A 19370-nucleotide genomic window follows, 5' to 3' on the forward strand; every position below is an offset into this window, starting at 1 on the left:
GAGTGGGGGCATGGGTGGGTGGCTAGAGGGGTGGGGAAGGAGCGGTGGGGATGGGTGGGGGAAGGAGGGGGATAGATGGGGTGCAGGATAGAGGGGCAGGGGAAAGGAGTGGGGAGGGTGGGGAATAGATGAGGTGCAGGATAGAGGGGCAGGGGAGGGTGGGGATAGAGGGGGAAGGAGGGGAGGGGCGGAGGGAAGGGGGCGATAGAGACACAAGCGGGGTGACTAGATCCCTTCTCTGTCCCTCTGAGCCATTTGTAAAGAACAGGGCGGGGGAGGAGGGGGCGCGTCCCTCCCTCCGTCTGGCTTCCTCTATTCTTTGTCTCTAGCGCCCCATAACCAGCCGGGCTTCTCCCCTGAGCCCCCCACACCTCCTAAGCCAGGCTCCGGCGTCCTCCTTCCTAACCCTCCGGCGCCACCGCAACCGGGCTCCAGCGCCGCCTTAATCAGGCTCCAGCACCCGCCAGTGTCACGTTAACCGGGCTCCAGCATCCTCCAGCGCCACCTTAACCAGGCTCCGGCGCCACCTTACCCGGGCTCCAGCACCCTCCGGCGCCCGCCCCGCTTTCCGGCGCCGCGCCCCGGCCAATGCCTTTCTTAGCAAGTGACGGGCTCCCTCCGGCTCCTCTTAAAGGGGCAGCCCCGCCCGGCCGGGCCCCGCCCGCCCCACGCCCTGCCCCGTCGGCTGCCAGCGCTGACAGTCGCTTGACAGCCGGAGCCGTCTGGGGGTTCTCCGGGGCCATGGACTCCTCTAGCGGCACCCCGGGGTGCATGGGGCAATGCACCAGCTTCCTCCGCTCTCACAAGGGCACCGTCCTGGCGCTGGAGATTGTGAGTTATCCGGGGGGGGCACCGAGCAGAGACGAGGGTCCCGGGGCACACGGAGGAAGGAGGCGCCCATGGGTGTCAGCCACACGTCAGGTCTTACACGCGCCCTGCAGAGGCAGGAACAGGGTCCTGACCCGGTGCGTCCACACGCGCTGCTCGAACCCACTGGCCCCCACTCCCCTCCCAGAGCCAGGACAGGAGAGAACCCAGGAGTCCTGGCTCCCAGCCCCCACCCCTGCTCTCACCCCCCAGCCCCGACTCCCCTCCCAGAGCCAGGGAGAGAACCCAGGAGTCCTGGCTCCCATCCCCCCCCCCGCTCTAACCACTAGACCACACTCCCCTCCCAGAGCCGGGAGAGAACCCAGGAGTCCTGGCTCCCAGCCCCCCCCCCTCTAACCACTAGACCACACTCCCCTCCCAGAGCCAGGAGAGAACCCAGGAGTCCTGGTTCCCAGTCCAGAGCGGCGTGTGATTTCTGGGTAGGTGGGGGGGGGGCGGGTTACCGCCCTTTTGGAGATGAATCAGTCGCAGCCCACGAAGGGCAGAGTTGGCATGTGGCTCCCGCCAACTGACTGGAGGGACCTGTGATTCAAACAGGGTTGGCACCCAAAGGGGGCGGGGGGCTGGGAGCCAGGACTCCTGGGTTCTCTCCCTGGCTCTGGGAGGGTGGGGGTCTAGTGGCTAGAGCAGGGGCTGGGAGTCAGGACTCCTGGGTTCTCTCCGGCTCTGGGAGGAGTGGGGCTGGTGGTTAGAGCAGGGGGCTGGGAGCCAGGACTCCTGGGTTCTCTCCTGGCTCCGGGAGGAGTGGGGCTGGTGGTTAGAGCAGGGGCTGGGAGCCAGGACTCCTGGGTTCTCCCTGGCTCTGGGAGGGGAGTGGGGGCTGGTGGGTTAGAGCAGGGGGCTGGGAGCCAGGACTCCTGGGTTCTCTCCCTGGCTCTGGGAGGGGAGTGGGGTCTAGTGGCTAGAGCAGGGGGGGCTGGGAGTCAGGACTCCTGGGTTCTCTCCCGGCTCTGGGAGGGGAGTGGGGGCTGGTGGTTAGAGCAGGAGGGGCTGGGAGCCCGGACACCTGGGGTCCCACCCGGCTCTGGGAGGGGAGTGGGGGCTGGTGGTTAGGGCAGGGGGCTGGGAGCCAGGACTCCTGGGTTCTCTCCCCAGCTCTGGGAGGGGAGTGGGGGCTGGTGGTTAGAGCAGGGGGGGGCTGGGTGCCAGGACTCCTGGGGCCCATCCTAGTTCCTCCTCTGCCTCCGTTATTTCAACACTCCCCGCGGCTCCCTCCAGTCTGTGTCCTGTTGGGCCTCCCCCCCCCCGGGCCATGTTCCTGGGTGTGGCTGTCCGGGATAGTGTGTGTGTGTGTGTGTGTGTGTGTGTGTGTGTGTGTGTGTGTGTTGGGACTAGAGAGAGAACATGTGTGTGTGTCTGTGTGGGTGAGGGTTACCGCAGGGTGTGTGTGTGTGTGTATCTGTGCGACAGGGTGTGGACACCATGTGGCTGGAAGGGCAGTGTGTGTGTGTGTGTGTGTGTGTGTGTATCTAGCTGTGTGCTGGTGTGTGCAGATTATGGGTGGGGCTTGTCTCCTGCGGCTGTGAGTGTGCATGGCTGAGGGTTACAGCATGTGCCACCTGTGCGGGAGTGTGTGAGAGACAGGGTGTGGAGGCCATGTGCCTGGAAGGGCAGTGTGTGTGTGTGTGGGGGGGGTGGGTTACCGCATGTGCTGCCTGTGTGTGTTTGTGTATCTGTGTGTGTGAGGGTTACCGTGTGTGCCACCTGTGTGTGGGTGTGTATCTGTGCGACGGGGCATGGATGCCATGTGGCTGGAAGGGCGCAGAGGGTGTGTTTGTGTGTATCTAGCTGTGTGCTGGTGTGTGCAGATTAGGGGTGGGGCCTGTCTCCTGCGGCTGTGGGATGTGTGTGTGTGTTTGCATTGTGGAAAGGGAGGTGCGGGGAGTGTCCCCCTGTCTGCGTGTGGGGGGTAGGGTCTGTGTGATCCTGGGCGTAGGACACGTCCCCCTCCAGGCCCCGGGGGGGGGTCTATAATCCTGACTCCACCCCACCGCCTGCCCCTCAGATCTGGCTGTTCCCATGGGCCCATAGGATTCCCTGCCCCCCACTCCCTGAACCTCACCCAGAATCAATTATTAACCACTCCGCCACCCTGCCCAGCTCTTGCAAAGGGAGAAATGAGCCAAAGAGAGAACCCAGGAGTCCTGGCTCCCAGCCCACTCCCTCTCCCCCACGTTGCAACCCATTAGCCCCCACTCCCCTCCCAGAGCCGGGGAGAGAACCCAGGAGTCCGGGCTCCCAGCCCCCCCTCCTCTAACCACCAGCCCCCACTCCCGTCCCAGAGCCGGGGAGAGAACCCAGGAGTCCTGGCTCCCAGCCCCCCTGCTCTAACCAGCAGAGCCCACTGCCCTGATTTTCCTTCTTACAGGGGCAGGGCTCCTTTAAGGCTCAGGGGCGTTTATGGGGTGGGCGTGGGAGCAGCAGGTCCCGGCAGGACCGAGGTGCAGGTGGGTGGGGAATATACACCCAGTTCCGCACCCTGTCCAGACCTGTCTCCTCGTGCCTCACTTTCCCCACCCCTGCGCTGCCAGGGGTGCCACCTCCCTGCCACAGTGAGCTGGCCCGTGAAGTGTTTGCCAGGGGGGCACCCCATCCCTTTAGGACCCACCACCACCACGGCCCCTCCGCCTGTTGCAGGTTCCATCCCTGTAACATCCCCCATCACCTCTGCCTGTTCAATGCACCGCCCCTGTAACAGCCCCCCGCTCTGCCTGTAGCAGGCACCACTCCTGTAACCATCCCCCGCTCCGCCTGTAGCAGACACCACCCCGTAACAGCCCCCCACTCCACCGGTAGCAGGCACCACCCCTGTAACAGCCCCCCGCTCCGCCTGTAGCAGGCACCACTCCTGTAACAGCCCCCTGCTCCGCCTGTAGCAGGCACTACCCCTGTAACAGCCCCCTGCTCCGCCGCGGCCCTGTAACAGCCCCCACTCCGCCTGTAGCAGGCACCGGCCCTGTAACAGCCCCCACTCCGCCTGTAGCAGGCACCGGCCCTGTAACAGCCCCCTGCTCCGCCTGTAGCAGACACCACCCCTGTAACAGCCCCCTGCTCCGCCTGTAGCAGGCACCACTCCTGTAACAATCCCCTGCTCTGCCTGTAGCAGACACCACCCCTGTAACAGCCCCCCGCTCCGCCTGTATCAGGCACCACCCCTGTAACAGCCCCCCGCACCGCCTGTAGCAGGCACCGGCCCTGTAACAGCCCCCTGCTCCGCCTGTAGCAGGCACCACCCCTGTAACAGCCCCCCGCACCGCCTGTAGCAGGCACCGGCCCTTTAACAGCCCCCTGCTCCGCCTGTAGCAGGCACCGGCCCTGTAACAGCCTCCCCTCTGCTCCACCTGTAGAGGGCGCCCCCCCTTTCACAGCCCCCCCCCCATAGAAGGCACCGCCCCTTTAAAATGCCCTCATGTGCCCCTGCCTGTGACAGGCTCCACCCTTCCTGACCTGCGAATATTTGGCAGGGGGAGCTGGTTGAATTTAGTAGTTGCCATGGTGACCGGCCCCACCCCCCACCCTCCACACACTCGCCCCTTTGTGTGCCCAGCGTGGGCTGGTATTTTTAGCCTCCAGATGTGACTCGAGCTGGAACATTCCCCAGGCGCCCCGAATGCCCCGCCCAGCCCACGCGGGACCCAGGAGTCCGGGCCCCACTCCCTCCCCACCCCGCTCTAACCACTAGACCCCCTCCCCGAGCTGGGAGAGAACCCAGGAGTCCTGGCTCCCAGCGCCCCTGCTCTAACCCCTAGACCCCCCTCCCCTCCCTGGGAGAGAACCCAGGAGTCCTGGCTCCCAGCGCCCCTGCTCTAACCACTAGACCCCCCTCCCCTCCCCTCCCAGAGCTGGGAGAGAACCCAGGAGTCCTGGCTCCCAGCGCCCCCTGCTCTAACCACCAGCCCCCACTCCCCTCCCCGAGCTGGGAGAGAACCCAGGAGTCCTGGCTCCCAGCGCCCCTGCTCTAACCAGCAGCCCCCGCTCCCCTCTCTCAGGAGACACCTCTCCCCAGGCATGTACAGGAAAGCGGCGGGTGAGTCAGACCCTTGGCAGAGCAGCAGACGCCCCGTCTTGCAGCGAATGGAATATTACAGCGTGACTCAGACTCTCCAACCACCCCCTTGCCCTTCCTGGGGGCGTCGTGCTGCGGGGAGCCGGGGGGCTGGGCAGGGGGTGCTCTCCCCTGGCAGGCAGGGCCGGGCACTGGGGGGTGCTGTGCTGTGGGGAGCAGGGCGGGGGGCTGGGCAGGGGGCACTGTTCCTTGGCAGGCAGAGCTGGGTGCTGGGGGGGCCCTGTACTTATTTAAACATCTAAACATGAGATCCCAACCTGCTCTGCTCATTACCCGCTTTATCCCTTCTGCCTTATGTTCAGGATGGGAACCCCGGTGTCCGGGCCATATCCCAGCTTAGGGACACTCCCATTCTGTTTCCTTTCATCCCCCTGCAGCTGCCACTGGAAACAAGATTCTCTTTCACTTCCTGTCCCAAAGGTGTACGTCTGGTCCCCAGCTGCCCTGCCCCAGAGGCGGCTGCCTCTGAACACCAGACGAGCCATCCCTGTGCGGCGTTATGTGCGGCTGTCCCACCCCAGAGATGGCTGCATCTTAGCACCGGCTGAACAATTGTCCTAACTATTGTCCATTTCCACCCCACACAGGGCCTCTGTATTGTTATCCTGATCTGCTATGGTGCGTCTCGGACCCCTGGTTATACGGGTGTGGCCATCTTCGAGCTGGTGTTTTCAATCGTCTTCTTCGTCATCTACACGCTAGGATTAAACAAGCAGCTGTCTTTTGTGCACTGGGGCTGGAGTGTAAGGAGTTTTATTCTATTCACGCCATTGGGGGAAGCTATAACATACCACCTGCCAGGACAGCTGGAATCTTCTGTACAATTCGCTGTTCTGAATAACCCTTAAAAAGGGGAGGAAAATCCCCTAACAAACTTGTTTTAATTTATTAACATGCAAGATGAGAACAGCCCAAAAAGCTATATTAAAATGCAAAGACAAAAAGCTTTGTTAAAACCCATGGAAATAGATGTGCAAAAAACTTTGTTAAAATGCACGGCCCTCGCTATGCAAAAGAACTTGGTGAATTAGCAAGAAAACAGTTAACATGCAATCAGATCCTGAAAGGTTGATGTGTGACCACACAAAGATATTGCTGCGTGCAGAAACTGGTAATTTAGAATAAATAAATGAAGGAAAAATATTAAGCTAAAACCAAACATACCCAGAAATGCCAATGTAAAAAAAAAAAAAAGTCCATTAAAGGGGTTAATATACTGAGAAAATTCCCCCACGAAACCCTGGTTAATTTCTTAATATAAAAGGATTTTCCATGGCAAATTTGTTAAAATGCAAAGAAATTCTGGGCCAAGTTATTCATCTGCCAGGAAATTTCTGTGCAAACGAGTTAATGAATTTATCTTACGCATAGAAATTCCCATGGAAAACTCCATAAAAATGCAAGACATTTCTATGCAGGAAGCTTTGTTATACGGACAATCTCATGTCGTTATTAATGGGCCAGCACATTCCTGTGGCAAAAACGTCGTTACTGTAGGTCGAGTGCATCGTACCAAAGACAGGTCAGTGCCACTCTCTGCTTCTTACCTTCTGTTTCTTTCTTCCCCAGGATTTCATCCGTGCTCTGATTGGTGCTCTGCTCTTCCTCATCACCTCCCTCATCGTCGTCATTCGCCACAGGGACGGAGCTGGGATCGCAGCTGGGGTAAAGCAACTGGCTTCCCTGGCAGCCGGGACCGGGCGGGCACCGTGGGGGCAGGGAGTGGGGCCGGGGGCTTGGCAGGGGGTGCTGTCCCCTGCAAGTCAGGGCCGGGCGCTGGGGGGCGCGACAGGGGACACTGGCCAGCAGTCAGTGCTGGCTGTGGCAATGGGGGCACTGTGCTGCAGCATGTCTGTCATTCATTCCTTGCAATCAGCCGCCAGGCCTGACCCCAGAGGTGGCCGCATCATAATGTTGGGTGGGGGAAGAAATTAGGCAAACTGCACAAAATTGGGGAGGGGGGATTTTCTGCTCCTCTTGATCCAGGGGCCTTGAACCCCCACTGCAAATCCTCTGCTCGTTACCAGCAATCAACTGATACAGCAATTAACTCCCGCTTGGTCCCATCCCCCGCAGGTCTTTGGGCTCCTGGCTGGCTTCCTGTTTGCATACGATGCCTATATTACATTCCCCACCCTTCGGAAAACCCACACAGCTGCCCCCACTGGTAAGTGCCCCCACCCCCTGGGATGGGGGGGCTGGATGGGAGGGGGCGACCCTGCCCCACCACAGGGCCGGGGGAGGTAAGACGGGAGGGGGCGACCCTGCCCCACCACAGGGCCGGGGGGGGGGGCGCTAGACAAGGGAAGATGGGGGATGATCCCTGACTCTCTGACGCCCCCTTGTGGTCTCTCTCTCTCCTTACAGAATCCCCGGAGGGTGTCTGAGGAGTCGCACGACCCCGGCCCCCACTTTGGTGCCTTCGCCCCCCCCACCTCGCTGTTTCTAAGGATTCTTGTACATACTGCTGGGGGGGGGCAAAGAAGAGGAACCCCCCACCCACTAATATCCCTCCAGCTCCCCATCCCCAATTCCTGCCCTGACCTCAGGGCCACACCCATGTTTAGAAGCCTTGACAATGGGGATCGCACGGGGGGAGCCACCCGCCCACCCCAGCAATGCCACCTCCACTTTCCTAGGTTGGCTGGAGCAAGGATGCAGGCAGTGGTGTCTAGTGGTTAGAACAGGTGGGGGCGGTTGGGAGCCAGGACTCCTGGGTTCTATCCCCAGTTCAGGGTGGGGAGTGGGGTCTCGTGGGTTCTGTCCCTACCACTTGTTCCTAATCAAGTGCCTTTACTCTTTCTGTGCCTCGGTTTCTCCTGCGCTAACAGGTGTTACACTGCCAGCTGTTCAGGGCAGAAGGACCCATGTGTTTACATAGGGCCTACCAGAACCGGAGCCCATGGGATGTTTTCAAGGGAAATAAATTTTAATATAAGGAGATTTTTTTTAAATGAACTAAACTTAAGGCAAGGAAACCGGCCTCAGGGTGGGGGACTGGTGGGGAATGGCACACGGGGGGATTCGTGTGGTGATGCTCAGGGCACTGACCCCCCCCCCCCCCGAACCCCTCACATTCCCCCCACACACACTCCCCGGTCCTGCATGTGGCTTGTGTTAATTTCTGCTTACTTTGTGGGGGGGAAGGGTTAATAAAAATACTGATCAATGGTTTTGTTTGGTCCCAGTGATGTTGGGGGGAGGGGGAGAGGAAAAGGGGGTTCTGAACTGGGGGGGGTCAGAGGGCCCATGCACCCCGGATGAGACCCATGGGCCCAGCCAGCCTGGATCACCCCCTCCCCAGGGTCTGTTAAAACACAACCTCCAAGCCAGCGGCACTGCTACGGGTACCTGCACGGCCCCCCAGTTTGCCAACGCTCCCTCAGCTCTCGTCCCCTAGCGCCCCCGCTCCACTTGCGCTCCACTGACGACATCTTCCTCATCTGCACCCACGGGACGGGGGCCCTGGAAAAACTCCACCTGGATTTCCACCATTTCCACCCCACCAACCACCTCAGCCTGGAATGGCCCACACAAGAGATCCACTTCCTGGACACTACAGTGGAAATCAGCGATGGTCACAGGCACACCACCCTCTACCGGAAACCTACTGACCGCTACACTTACCTACATGCCTCCAGCTTCCAGGCAGGACACAGCAGGGGGAGGGATAGCTCAGTGGTTGGAGCATTGGCCTGCTAAACCCAGGGTTGTGAGTTCAGTCCTTGAGGGGGCCACTTAGGGATCTGGGGCTAAAATCAGTACTTGGTCCTGCTAGTGAGGGCAGGGGACTCGATGACCCTTCAGGGTCCCTTCCAGCTCTAGGAGATTGGTGTATCTCCATATATTATATTATTATCACACAATCCATTGTCTACAGCCAAGCCCCAAGATACAACGGAATTTGCTCCAATCCCTCAGACAGAGACAAACACCTACACGATCTCTATCATGTGTTCTTAAAACTACAGTATCCACCTGATGAAGTAAGAAAACAGATTCACAGAGCGAGACGGGTGCCCAGAAGTCACCTACTGCAGGACAGGCCCAACAAGGAAAATAACAGAACGCCACTGGCCATCACGTACAGCCCCCAGCTAAAACCTATCCAGCGCATCATCAACGATCTACAACCCAGCCTGGAAAATGATCCCTCCCTCTGACAGACCGTGGGAGACAGGCCAGTCCTCGCTTACAGACATCTCACCAGCAACTACACACCACACCACAGAAACACCAAACCCTGTAACAAACCCCGTGGCCTTCTCTATCCACATAGCTATTCTAGCGACACCATCAGAGGAGACAACCACATCAGCCACACCATCAGGGATTCATTCACCCGCACGTCTACTAATGTGACAGATGCCATCATGTGCCAGCAATGCCCCTCTGCCATGTACACTGGCCAAACCGGACAGTCTCTACGTAAGAGAATAAATGGACACAAATCGGACATCAGGAATGGTAACACACAAAAGCCGGTAGGAGAACACTTCAATCTCCCTGGACATTCAGTAACAGATTTAAAAGTAGCCATCCTGCAACAAAAAAACTGGGCTTGAATGGGGACTGGGAGTGGCTGGCTCATTACAGAAGCAGCTTTTCCTCTCCTGGAATTGACAAATCCTCATCAGTTATTGGGAGTGGCCCACATCCACCCTGATCGAATTGGCCCTGTCAGTGCTGGTTCTCCACTTGTGAGGTAACTCCCTTCTCTTCACGTGTCAGTCCCCACAATGCCTGCATCTGTAATTCTCCATGCATCTGAAGAAGTGGGGTTTTTACCCACGAAAGCTTATGCCAAATAAATCCGTTAGTCTTTAAGGTGCCACCGGACTCCCTGTTGTTTTTGTGGACACAGACTAATACGGCTACCCCCTGATATTTGTTAAAACACAGGTCACATCCGGCCTTATAAATTATCACATTACAATGACACTGGCACCCTCTACTGCCAGGAAAAGGAATAACCTCCATTGCTCACCTGGTGCCGAGATGCAGCCACCTCTGGGGCGGGGCACCTGGGAACAGTGGCATATAACGCCACAAGGGGACAGCTCAGACTCTGAGCCAGGTTTTAAAAGACTCTTTTATTAAAAAGGTTGCTTCTTTTTCTTTAAATTAACCCTTTAATAGAAAAACAAATTGCAAGGTTAAATTCCAGACACAGTGAGGACCCCAATTCTGTACTGGGGCCAGTACAGGGTGTACCCTCATACATAACCCCCCCTTCCTCCCAGTGCAGCCCCCCAAGGAGGTCTGGAGGGTGGGAACTGAACCCCTCAAATGTTCCACTATTAAACAATCAAAAAACCTGATCCAAATGGGGGAACACACCAAAAAAAACACAGCCAAAATCCTGCTGACCCCCTCCCAGGTCAAAGTTCAAAGGTCACAATGGACAAGTCACAGGTCAATGATGCTCCCCCAAAGATCATGCGAGAGGGATGAAAGGTCAAAGCACAAAAGTCAACAGGTCAAGGGCCCCAAAGTCACAGTGCAAAGGTCCCATCCAAAAGGCAAAGGTCAGGGTGGGAAGGCATTTTCAGGGGTTAGAGGTCAAAGGTCCCAGTCAAAGATCAAGGGGCACAGTGGAAAGGTCAAAGGCCACAAGGGAAAGCTCACCACCAGCAGGTCAAAGGTCGCCACCAAATCTAACCAGCCACAGTGGAAAGGTGCCAACCAGAGTTCAAAGGTCACCAATGCAAAGATCCTGAGTAGGGTTCAAAGGTCACAACGGGCAGGTCAGTGCTCATAGGTCCCTGAGGAGAGGTCAAAAATCACAAGGCCAAGGTCCAACCATCCACAGCCCCAGGGCAAAGACAAGGGGCAAGGTCGTTGTTGAGAGGTCATTGCCCCAGGATCCTTGGCCAGAGGTTAAAGTTGAAAGATCACAGTGCAAAGTCCCAGGTTAACAAGGTCAAAGGTCACAGTGGAAAGGTCAAAGTCCAAAGGTCCCAGTGAAACGTGATGGGTTAAGGTCATAGTGGAAAGATCAACTACCGAGCATTCACAGCGAACGTCAGAGGTCACCACAGAGGTCCATGGCTAAGGATTCCAGACAAAAGGTCACAGATCTGGAAAGGTCACAGATCAAAGGTCAGAGGTTCCAATGCAGAAGCCAATCACTGAGAGTCCCAGGTGAAAGGTCAGGGGTGACACCAGAAAAGGTCAAAGTTCAAAGGTCCTTCATGGAAGGTGACCACTAAAAGTCAGAACTCACAGCGGAGAGGTCAAAGTCTAAAGCAAAGGTCAGAGGCCACACGGGAGAGGTCAAAGCTCAAAAGGTGTGACCAAAGGCTGAAAGCAGAGGTCAAAGGTTGCCAACGGGGGTCAGAGTTCAAAGGTCATAAGTGCCGGTCAGAGGCCGCCGTGGACAGGTCACACTGGAGAGGTCGTTGCCAGCAGGAGGGTCAAAGTTCAAAGGTTGACTCAGGCCACCACGCAGCTCCTGTCCCGAGCCCCCCGCAGCCGCTGGCGCCCTTTGCCCCCTCCCTGCCGGGGGGGTCCCGCCTCAGTGGCCGGAGGGGGGCCGGCCCCGCCCCGCAGGTGGGGAGGCAGGGGGATGGGCTCCCCAAGGAAGTAGCCTTCCTCCTCCGAGTCCGAGGATGAAGAGGAGGAGGAGGAGTCGTGCCAGGGGCCACCGCGGCCCCGGAGGTAGCGGCGCCGGTGGCTGGGGGGGAAGGCCCCCTCCGAGGCCGAATAGACCAAGCGCCGCCCCCCCCGGCCCTGCTCCTCCGGAGGGAGCCCCCCGTCGGGCTCCCCCTCCCCCGCCAGGTGCAGGGCGTTGTCGGAGGAGGAGCAGGGTCGGGCGCGGGGCCGGCGCCGATGCAGCTGGGCGCTGCGGGGCCCCCCCGGCTCGCCCGCCACCAGGGGCTCCCGGAAGCTCACCCGGGGGGCAGCACCCCGGGGGAAGCCCCCCTCCCCCGCTGCCGCCCCCCCACCCTCCAGGGAGGGGCCCTGGCTGAGCCGGGGGGAGACCGAGAGCTTGGAGGCGGAGCTGCTGATCCAGTCGGACCCCTTGGCCGGGGCCAGGCCCAGCTCGGGCATAGAGTGTCGGTGGGGGACACCGCGGTGGAAGCAAGACTCGGAACCTGGGGGGGGGACAGACGGGTGGGGTGTTAGAGACAGGAGCTGCCATGCCACCTGCCTCCCCCCCCGCCAGTTTCCCCCCCCACATCTGCGCACCCCCCGCTGCCCGCCTCCCGCACCTGCTGGGTTCCCTCCCCATCAGCACCCCCTCACAGGAAACCCCCATCTGCACACCCCATGTCGCCTGCCTCCCCCACCCCACTGGGATCCCTCCTTAGTCTCACCTCCTTCCTCCTCCTCCAGGGGTCCCGGGCAGGTGGAGGTGCCCCGCGAGGTGCATCCGGCTGGCTCGCTCCCCTCCTCCGCTCCGGGGGTCCCGCTCCAGCTGCGGCGCCCGCCGGGGTCCACGCCCCGGGCCGGGGCAGGCTGGACAGCGAAGGAGATGGAGCGGGCGATGGGGGGGTGGCGGGGGGGCGCCCGGCGCCCGTCCTGGGGGCGGGGGCCGTGGAGGGCCGAGTCGCAGGAGTCTGAGGCGCTGGCCTCGTCCCCCCCCAGGCTGCAGCCCCGGGAGCAGAAGATCTGCCCCCCCTTGGGCAGGAAGGGTTTGCCCAGCAGCGGCAGCCGGCAGCGGGTGCAGCAGAAGCAGGCGTCGGTGGCGTGCCAGTGCTGGCCCTCGTACGTCATCTGGCCCTGGTTGATGCCTGCAGGGGGCAGAGATGGGGGCGCAATGTCACCCCGGACTCCTGGGTTCTATTCCGGCTCTGGGAGGGGAGAGGAGCCAGGACTCCAGGGTTCTATTCCGGCTCTGGGAGGGGAGAGGAGCCAGGACTCCAGGGTTCTATTCTGATACCAGGGTGCACCCTACACCTCCCCCACACACTCCCCAAGCAGCTGCTCTCCTGCTTCATGAGTCCCTGCTCGCCTGGGTCCTCCTGCTGCCCGGATCCCTGGGTCCCTCACTCTCCATTGTCCCCAGATACCAGGTCTCCCCACTCTCCATGGTCCCTGGATGCCAAGTCCCCCTGGACACAAGGGTTACCCTGCTCTCCAGGTCCCCAGACAGCAGGTCTCCCTGCTTCCCGGATGCTGGGGTCCCCCTGCTCTCCACGGTTCCCGTACACCAGCTCCCCCCACTGCCCGGTGTAGCCCATGGGGTTACTTTCCTAGCTCCCTATATTATATAATCTGTTTGGTTTTTTCAATCAGTTTGATCAATTATACAATTTCGGTTTTTCCATTTCAGCAGCCACTATCTCATCCTACTCGGCCGTAACACAAGAAACCTGCAGGCCTGTATCCTGTCTGATTAGCTACAGCGAGTTAGCGCAGTGTCTGTAATCTTGGGCCTAGAGATAAACGGCCCATCGGTTACCCCTTGTGACTCTGAATGGGGAACCAAATGTGTTTACCCAAACTCTGGGACGGACCGGTAACCGCAAGGGCATGGAAGTAACGGCTCAGGCCAAAGGAAACGCTTTCGAGAACGAGCTACGCAGGACTATGTGAGAACTTGCCAGCCCGTGGAGTGAGCGTCCCCTAAGATTTATCCGGGAGAGGAGATCAGCTCTGGGCATGGACAGCTGGGCACAGACACGGATATTCTGGATAGTGCCAGGCCGCTGTAAGAGAGCGAAGCGCCAGACGATGTCTTTGGGGCTCCGTGATTCGGTGCTTTAGTTACTCGCTCGTTTAGCTCAGTGTAGCCTGATTTGGGGATAGTCTCTGCGAGCCTACAATAAATCAGCCCTATATAATCAGGTTAACACCGGACGCCGGGGTCCCCCCGCTCTCCACGGTCCCCAGACCCCAGCTCCCCCTGCGGCCCAGATGCCGGGGTCCCCCGTACCGATGGGCTCCCCGCAGGCGTCACAGTACTCGGCGTAGAGGGCCTGGTAGCAGCGGCAGCAGTAGGGGCGGCTCTGGTGCATGACGTAACGCTGGCCGCCCAGCGCCTCCTCGCACTCGAAGCAGCAGAAATGGCGCATGTGCCAGTGACGACCCTCGGCCTCCGTGCACTCGTCGGCAAAGATGATCTGGAGGGAGGGGGGGGAGATGGAGGCACGTCCTTCTGACCCCCTGTGGGGACCCCCTCAGATTCCCCCCCAGTTCACCCTCCCGGACCCCACAATCCCATCCACAGAGAACCCGTCTGGACCATCAGATCCCCCCCACCATACTCCTGCCCCCTGCCACCTCCAGAGCCCCCCTGTATTGGCCCCCCAGGCCCCTGCCCCCCAGCTGGCCCCCTGCCCCTCACCTCGTCACAGGCCTGGCAGCGGGGTTTGAGGCGCTCGGCGTGGTGCCGGCCGCAGTAGATCTTCCCCTCCTGGTAGAAGTAGATGAGATCCACGAGCAGCTCCTGGCAGGTGGTGCACTGGAAGCACTGGGGGTGCCAGCAGGCCCCGTGCCCCGCCCGGCTGGCAAAGACCGCGATGTCCCCACCACGGATCTGCTTCCCGCACTGCCCCGCAGAGAGAGAGAGAGAGACAGGTCACAGGGAGCCAGGCACCGGGACTGGCCCCTCTGGGGGGCACCAGCTCCCATCCAGCCCCAGGGCAGGGACTGGCTGGCTCAGGGGGGCTGGAAATGGGGCAGGGAGCTATCCCCAGTGCGGGGCGCCAGCTCCCATCCAGCCCCAGGGCAGGGACTGGCTGGCTCAGGGGGGCTGGGAATGGGGCAGGGGCCTGTCCCCTCTAGGGGGCGCCAGCTCCCACCCGGCCCCAGGGCAGGGACTGGCTGGCTCAGGGGGGCAGGGAATGGGGCCCGGGCCTGTCCCCTCTAGGGGGCGCCAGCTCCCATCCGGCCCCAGGGCAGGGACTGGCTGGCTCAGGGGGGCTGGGAATGGGGCAGGGGCCTGTCCCCTCCGGGGGGCGCCGGCTCCCATCCAGCCCCAGGGTGGGGGTGGGGGGTAGGATACTGTCAGATGCTGCAATGCCCCCTCTGGCCTGTAGGTGTCACTGTTCAGCTGCTCACTCTCAGGGGCCTCCACGGGCAGGGGGAGGGGAGCCCGAGCTCTGGGCGGGGCTTTGGGTGCAGGCCCCGCCCCTACACACCCAACAGATGGGTCTGGGCAGCCTGGCCAGGACTGAGTGCTCAGCATGGGATTAGAGCTGCCAGCGCATGAGCCGGGGAGAGAACCCAGGAGTCCTGGCTCCCAGCCCCACCCCGCTCTAACCACCAACCCCCACTCCCCTCCCAGAGCCCAGGAGAGAACCCAGGAGTCCCGGCTACCAGCCCCCCCTGCTCTAACCACTAGGCCCCACTCCTCTCCCACAACTCCCTGCCTGGCCAAGGGTGGCGTCCCGGCTCCCACAATGCTTTGCACAACCCACGGGGGTGGGTTCTTGCTCCCAAAATCCCACTAGGGGTAGTGGAGTGGGGGTGGGGGTGGCGAGACGGGGCACAGGCGGGGGCCATGCTGGGTACCTGCTCACAGATGGCACCAGTAATGGTGACCGGGAACAGCCGGACCGTCCCCCGCCCGAGATTCTCCCGTTTCCGCTGCTGGGAGAAAAGCTTCAGCTCCTTCTTCTCTTCCTCCTCCAGAGGGCTGCAGTACTGAGCCTGGGACACAGAGAGACAGACTGAGCCAGCACCAAAATGCAGCCAGCTCTGGGGCGAAGCAACTGGGGAACAGCTGCACATAATGCCGCATGGGGACGGCTCGCCCGGTGTTGAGATGCAGCCACCTCTGGGGTGGGCAGCTGGGAAACAGCCGCACATAACGCCGCACGGGGACAGCTCGCCCGGTACTGAGATGCAGCCAGCTCTGGGGCGAAGCAACTGGGGAACAGCTGCACATAATGCCGCATGGGGATGGCTCGCCCAGCGCTGAGATGCAGACAGCTCTGGGGCGAGGCAACTGGGGAACCGCTGCACATAACGCCGCACGGGGACGGCTCGCCCGGTACTGAGATGCAGCCAGCTCTGGGGCGAGGCAACTGGGGAACAGTTGCACATAATGCCACATGGGGACGGCTCGCCCAGTGCTGAGATGCAGCCAGCTCTGGGGCGAGGCAACTGGGGAACCGCTGCACATAACGCCGCACGGGGACGGCTCGCCCAGCGCTGAGATGCAGCCAGCTCTGGGGCGGGGCAGTTGGGGAACAGCCGCACAGAGACACCACAGACCAGTCTCGGGGGGGAAGAGCGACCAAGGGAGGCCGACTGGAATCCCTTGAACTGGGATTTGGCCCGGACGCCAGGGTTTGCTCCTGGTCTCTTGGGGAAAACATGCCAGGGGAATATTTAAGAGATCAGGATCTCATTTAGGGACACCTCCTGCAGCACAGAACTGGCCCCCCAGAGGAGGGCACCCCCTTGCCCAGCCCCCCAACCTGCCCCCCAGGGCTGGCCCCTCACCTCGCTGTCGTGGGGGGGCAGCTGGTGCAGGAGCTGGCGGATCCGGTACCGCTCCCCGGGACTGTTCACATAGGGCACCTTGTCCTCAGGGAGGCAGCTGAAGAACTGATACACCTGGCGTGAGGAGAAGGGGGGGGGGGGTCAGGTCCAGGGGGCGTGGCCTGGCCACCCCAAGGGGCGGAGTCACAGAGCAGGGCTGGGCCTGCGATGGGAGGGGCCTGAAGCCAAATGGGCGGGGCTGGGAGGCCACAGGGGGAGGAGCCAGAAGGGCGGTGCCGTGCCTTCGATCCCAACATGGGGCACGGCTAGAATCCCCCCCCAGGGTATGTCTGGTCCCTATGCGGCCGTGGCTTTGGCCCCCTTGGGGGCGGGTCTAGGATCCCAATGGGGGGCGGTGTCCATGTACCTATGTGGGCGTGGCTTCCACCTCCAGGAGGTAAGGGGTGGGGCTATGGGACATCTCCCTCCAGGAGGCGGGGCTATGACCAGAGGGGTGGGGCTCTGGGATCCCGACCCATGAGACAGGGCTTTGGCTATAGGGGTGGGGCTCCCCCAGGGTGGGCGGGGCTCTGGGACCTCCAGGGGGCGGGGCTCACCTGCTCCGGCTTGAGGCCGGGGGGCACCCAGGCGTAGTCCTCGGAGGCGCAGCCCGAGTCGTCGTCGGAGATGGAGTGGCGCTGGAAATCCGAGATGAGCCGGCACATCATGCGCTCCAGGTCGACGGGCACCGCCCGCACCGCGTGCTCCTCCCGAGGGCACTTGCAGTGCTGGCAGATCTTCCTGGGGGAGGGGAGACCCTACAATAACACACTGCCCCCTCCAGAGAGACCCTACAGTAACACACCAGTCCCCCCGGAGAGACCCTACAATAACACACTAGCCCCCCCGGGAGAGATCCCACACCAATGCACTGCCCACCCTCAGGGAGACCCTACAAAAATACACCCCCCTCCCCCCCCGAGAGACCCTACAATAAATACACTGAAGCAGAGGGTGACTCCTGGAGGACCAGGAGTGGGGCTGTAGGCTGGGCATGGGTGGGGGAGGGGGTTGAGGCGGAGTCTCTTGGGGAGGGGGTCACTGGGAGGGGGGGTCTCTGGAGGGGGAGGGGCCCTGAGGTCCCTTCCCCCTGCCCCCCATTCAGCAGGTGCAGAGAGTCTCCTTCTGCCCCATTAACCCCGATGGCCTGGGCCCGACAGCGCTACTGGGTTGGGAGCAGGGCCCAGCTTGTCTGCGTCCCCCCCACCCAGGGCACCAAGCCGGGCACCTTGCTCTGGGGCCGACTCACGGGGAGGGGGGGGCAACATGGAGGGTGCCGGGGGTAAGCAGGGTGGGATGGGCAGGGTGCTGGGGAGCGGCGGGGGGCCGAGGGTGGCTGCGGGTGAGATGGGCAGAGGGGTGGGTGCCAGGGGCCAGCGGGGTGGGAGCCGGGGCGGGCAGCGGGATGGGATGGGCAGGGTGCCAGGGGGGCAGCAGGGTGGGTGCTGGGGGGCCAGCAGGCCAGTGCAGGGTCCCTACCTCCATCCGTGCACCAGGAAGCCGGGACACTGGTCCCCACACGCGTGGCACGGCTGCCCCCGGTCGGGGTCGGCATCTTCGGGCGGCTGCGGGGCGCAGACACAGAGCGTCACCACCCACCACGGCCCCCCCACCCTGAAACTGTGGGGTCTGGTGGTTAGAGCGGGGGAGGGGGTCTGGGAGCCAGGACTCCTGGGTCCCATGGCCAGCTCTGGGCGGGGCAGGGGTGTCTCTCCAGCCCCACGGCCACGCGCCCCATCTCTGAGCTGCCAAGGCAGAGCCCGGAGACCCCCAAACCCAGCCGGGGGGCAGGTCTGGGGCAGGGACAGGAGCCACAACCCCTGCACCCAGGGCATTGTGGGAGTCCAGACCCCAACCAGGGCACCCCAGGGCATTGTGGGTGCAAATCCCGCCAACCAGGGCACCCCAGGGCATTGTGGGTGCAAATCCCACCAACCAGGGCACCCCAGGGCATTGTGGGTGCAAATCCCACCAACCAGGGCACCCCAGGGCATTGTGGGATCCCAGACGCCAACCTGGGCACCCCAGGGCATTGTGGGATCCCAGACGCCAACCAGGGCACCCCAGGGCATTGTGAGTGCAGAGCCACCAACCTCAGCCATGCAGGGGGCTCGTGGGAGCCGCGGTGCCGGGCCACCTGGGTCACGCTGGGGCTTGTGGGAGCTCAGACGCCAACCGGGCCGGCCCAGGGCATTGTGGGAGGCGAGAGCCGCCCCGCACGCCAGGACCTGCCCCAGCGCGGCTCAGCGGAGCGTGACACACACCGAGAGCTGGGCCGTGGCCAAGGGAGGGGGGCAGAGAGTGGGAGGGGCTGGGGGTGTAATTGGGGGGCCCCACCCCTTCCCCTTGGGGAAGGACACATCAAGGGGAGACCAAATTTGGGGGGTTCATGCCAGAGGTGGGGTGGGTCAGGGCAGCTTCTGGCCTGGCAGTGGGGGGGACATGAGCCGGGGAGGGGGGTGAGAGAGACCGAGCCCCCCACCGACCCTACTCACACCCCAGCAACCCGCCCCACTCCCCACAGCACCCCCTGCTGGGAGAGGCCGGGGCTGGAGCAACCAGGCGCTCCCCCCACAACCTGTGCTCCTGCCCCGCTCCCCACAGTGACCCTGTGCCCCTTCTCCAGCCCCTCACCGTCCCTCCCCCCAACCCTCCCCACTCCAGGTCCCCATACACAGCCCCCCAACCTCCCCTCCTGTCCCCCTGCCCTCAGACACAGCTCCCGTCCTCCCTCCCCTCCTCAACCCCATACATACACAGCCCCCTTTCCTCCCCACAGCCCCCGCCGTAACTACATGGCCCCCTCCCCCTACACGCAGAGACCCCTTCCCACTCCACAGTCCCCTCCCCACACCCCTCGCCAGGGGATTGACCCCAAAGCCGCATTAAATCCGACCCCTTAATACCACCAGCGAGTTAATCCTGACCCAGATGAGAGACAATCCCCACCCCCAACATCGGGGAGGTGGTGCTGTCGGGT

General features: G+C 61.9%; 2 protein-coding genes and 1 long non-coding RNA gene across 3 annotated transcripts; 2 read left to right on the forward strand and 1 right to left on the reverse strand.

Moving 5' to 3' along the window:
- The first annotated feature begins 647 nt into the window (after nt 1–647).
- PLP2 (proteolipid protein 2) lies at nt 648–7917 on the forward strand. The gene is made up of 5 exons (XM_039510466.1): nt 648–831; nt 5542–5697; nt 6524–6619; nt 7031–7121; nt 7322–7917. Exons 1-5 carry the CDS (start codon nt 742–744, stop codon nt 7339–7341), a joined length of 453 nt encoding a protein of 150 aa, XP_039366400.1. The 5' UTR covers nt 648–741; the 3' UTR covers nt 7342–7917.
- Nucleotides 7918–11353: 3436 nt separating this feature from the next.
- PRICKLE3 (prickle planar cell polarity protein 3) lies at nt 11354–18825 on the reverse strand. The gene is made up of 9 exons (XM_039510381.1): nt 18484–18825; nt 17870–17955; nt 16948–17131; nt 16352–16465; nt 15416–15553; nt 14247–14450; nt 13836–14022; nt 12274–12690; nt 11354–12051 (listed from the first exon to the last, which is right to left on the reverse strand). Exons 1-9 carry the CDS (start codon nt 18490–18492, stop codon nt 11390–11392), a joined length of 2001 nt encoding a protein of 666 aa, XP_039366315.1. The 5' UTR covers nt 18493–18825; the 3' UTR covers nt 11354–11389.
- On the forward strand, nt 11493–13729 carry LOC120388561. The gene is made up of 3 exons (XR_005590590.1): nt 11493–11614; nt 12545–12664; nt 13233–13729. It is a non-coding gene; the product is annotated as an uncharacterized LOC120388561 (long non-coding RNA).
- Nucleotides 18826–19370: the final 545 nt, after the last annotated feature.

The sequence above is a fragment of the Mauremys reevesii genome, linkage group 22, assembly GCF_016161935.1.
Source record: "Mauremys reevesii isolate NIE-2019 linkage group 22, ASM1616193v1, whole genome shotgun sequence".
Lineage (NCBI taxonomy): Eukaryota > Metazoa > Chordata > Testudines > Geoemydidae > Mauremys > Mauremys reevesii.

Coding starts and splice junctions, on each gene's coding strand:
- PLP2 (XM_039510466.1), top strand. CDS start 742: ATGGACTCCTCTAGCGGCACCCCGGGGTGCATGGGGCAATGCACCAGC. Junction 832..5,541: donor CCGTCCTGGCGCTGGAGATT/GTGAGTTATCCG, acceptor CACCCCACACAG/GGCCTCTGTATTGTTATCCT. Junction 6,620..7,030: donor GAGCTGGGATCGCAGCTGGG/GTAAAGCAACTG, acceptor CATCCCCCGCAG/GTCTTTGGGCTCCTGGCTGG.
- PRICKLE3 (XM_039510381.1), bottom strand. Junction 12,691..13,835: donor CGCCTGCGGGGAGCCCATCG/GTACGGGGGACC, acceptor TGCCCCCTGCAG/GCATCAACCAGGGCCAGATG. Junction 12,052..12,273: donor CCTGGAGGAGGAGGAAGGAG/GTGAGACTAAGG, acceptor TCCCCCCCCCAG/GTTCCGAGTCTTGCTTCCAC.